Below are 2,500 nucleotides of genomic sequence, written 5' to 3'. Positions count from 1 at the left end.
CTGAGGTATTTTATCATGCAATATGTATGAACACCTTTTGGACTAGGAAGTTTGCACTGCATTATGCTTCAGAATGATTAATAAATCATGCATTTGCTAAGCAGAATGTATAATCTGAATGTGTGTAATACTCCCAAGCTGCCATCATTTGTAGATACATTTTGAGAGAAATATATGTAAACAGAGAGATGAATCACAAGTGTAACAGCCACATTTTATAATTTGATTTAGAAATAATGGAAAATATACAACTGGTAGCTGTAATTAAAATTATTCTTTTGAATATGATAAACATGTTGTTTCATTCCCCACCATTTTAATTTTTTTATACTAAATAGTAGTCAAAACATAGAGTAGTTTAAAAAATATGCTTCCTGACAGAAGTCTTGTCGTCGGTCCCAGTTGTAAGAGCAACAAATAATAACTTGACTTCTAGTTGATCATTTGGAAAAGTAGCAGAAGGTAGATTTTTCTCATGAATCATCTGTTGAACTGCATGACAATCATCACAAATATTGCAGAAGACCTATTAGAGCCCTCATGGACCCAAGATTCTGCAGGCATCAATCAAGTTTGGTGAAGGAAAAATCATGGTTTGGGTTACATCCAGTATGGAGGCGTGCGAGAGATCTGCAGAGTGGATGACAACATCAACAGCCTGAGGTATCAAGACATTTGTGCTGCCCATTACATTACAAACCACAGGAAAGGGCAAATTCTTCAGCAGGATAGCGCTCCTTCTCATACTTCAGCCTCCACATCAAAGTTCCTGAAAGCAAAGAAGGTCAAGGTGCTTTAGGATTGGCCAGCCCAGTCACCAGACATTAACATTATTGAGCATGTCTGGGGTAAGATGAAGAAGGAAACATTGAAGATGAATCCAAAAATCTTGATAACCTCTGGGAGTCCTGCAAGAACGCTTTCTTTGCCATTCCAGATGACTTTATTAATAAGTTATTTGAGTCATTCCAGAGATGTATGAATGCAGTCCTGCAAGCTCATGGGAGTCATACACAATATTCATTCTTTTTCCACTGCACCATGACTTTATATTCTATACTGTACATTATTTCTGTACATTATAAGTGACAATACTATTGTCTAAGCAAAGTCAGATCTTACTGTCCTAATCAAATCATTAAAAATCAAGGCATGACCATATTTTGTTTTGGTAAAATAAGCGTAATCTAGAGGCATTTTCCTTTCATATAAGCCACTTCTGATACTACATGATCAACTAGAAGTCAACTTATTATTTGATGTTCCTAAAACCTGGATAGGCGACAAGTCTTTTGTCAGGTAGTGTAGACATTATAGTTAAAGTTAACATTATATACATTCAGTGAATCTCTGCCGACGTTTAGGAAATAATCAACAAATTATAATGTCTGTCATTTGGCACAATCAAATGTGTGTGTTCTTTGTGCATATTTTGCTTGCTTGGACATCAATATGCATAATTTCACTATAGAATATATGCCATGTTTCTGAGTACTAAAAATATACCAGAAAATGCATCTCTTTAGCTAGCATTTAAGCTAATTTGTGTCATTTTCTGTATTGCATATGCATAATGGGTTAATCAATTGTTGTATTTTTCTTTTCTCAGCACACTACAGGATGACATCTTCATATTGCATGAGGATCAATATGATAGTGTTCTGCAGTCTATTTTCAAGACTGAATTCCTCAGTCTGCTGTACAAGCGATATGAGGAAAAAACTAAGAAAAAGCTCCCGCTGAAGTTCAACAACCTGTAAGCAGTATTTCCTTCTCTGTAAAATCATGTCATGTGCTGTATTATAGAAGGATTATGAGCATTATGTCAGTGTTGTCATTTCCTCTTCTTCTCTCAGACTTGAATTTAAGGTGAAGAAAGGAGGATGGGGTCCATTTGCATCTGCTGGCTCTCGACAGATCCAGTTTCAGATGGGTCAAGGGGACGATGCTGTTCTGAAGCCTAGTAGCAAGATTCTAACTGTCAGTATTGGGTCTGGTCTGCCTAAAAACACAAGTAAGTCAGTGTTGAAATTTCAGTACTGTATTTGCATTGCTGGCCTTTAACAGTTATGTAGCAAATTCTGGTTAAGTTACTTTAAAAAAGGAATTAACTACTTATTGCAGCATTAAACTTGTATTTAAATTACTTTTCTAATTACTAAGTCTGAAATGAGGGCGACGCAGTGGTGCAGTAGGTAGTGCTGTCGCCTCACAGCAAGAAGGTCGCTGGTTCGAGCCTCGGCTCAGTTGGCGTTTCTGTGTAGAGTTTACATGTTCTCCCTGTGTTCGCGTGGGTTTGCTCCGGGTGCTCCGGTTTCCCCCACAGTCCAAAGACATGCAGTACAGGTGAATTGGGTAGGCTAAATTGTCCGTAGTGTATGAGTGTATGTGTGAATGAGTGTGTGTGGATGTTTCCCAGAGATGGGTTGCGGCTGGAAGGGCATCCGCTGCATAAAAAAAAACGTGCTGGATAAGTTGGCGGTTCATTCCGCTGTGGCGA

General features: G+C 38.0%; 1 protein-coding gene across 1 annotated transcript in view; it reads left to right on the top strand.

The window, feature by feature from the left end:
• myo1eb (myosin IEb) overlaps positions 1-2,500 on the top strand; it is a 45,533-nt gene that overhangs the window by 35,278 nt on the left and 7,755 nt on the right. Inside the window, exons 21-23 of the mRNA XM_056475129.1 lie at positions 1-5; positions 1,610-1,756; positions 1,857-2,014. The exon at positions 1-5 is cut by the window's left edge and continues 141 nt beyond it. Coding sequence (XP_056331104.1) covers positions 1-5; positions 1,610-1,756; positions 1,857-2,014 — 310 coding nt within the window. The remainder of the gene's footprint in view (positions 6-1,609; positions 1,757-1,856; positions 2,015-2,500) is intronic.

The sequence above is a fragment of the Danio aesculapii genome, chromosome 16 (assembly GCF_903798145.1).
Source record: "Danio aesculapii chromosome 16, fDanAes4.1, whole genome shotgun sequence".
Taxonomy (NCBI): Eukaryota; Metazoa; Chordata; class Actinopteri; order Cypriniformes; family Danionidae; genus Danio; species Danio aesculapii.
The sequence above is the reverse complement of the archived record's forward strand: the minus strand, read 5'-3'. Positions and strand labels throughout refer to the sequence as shown.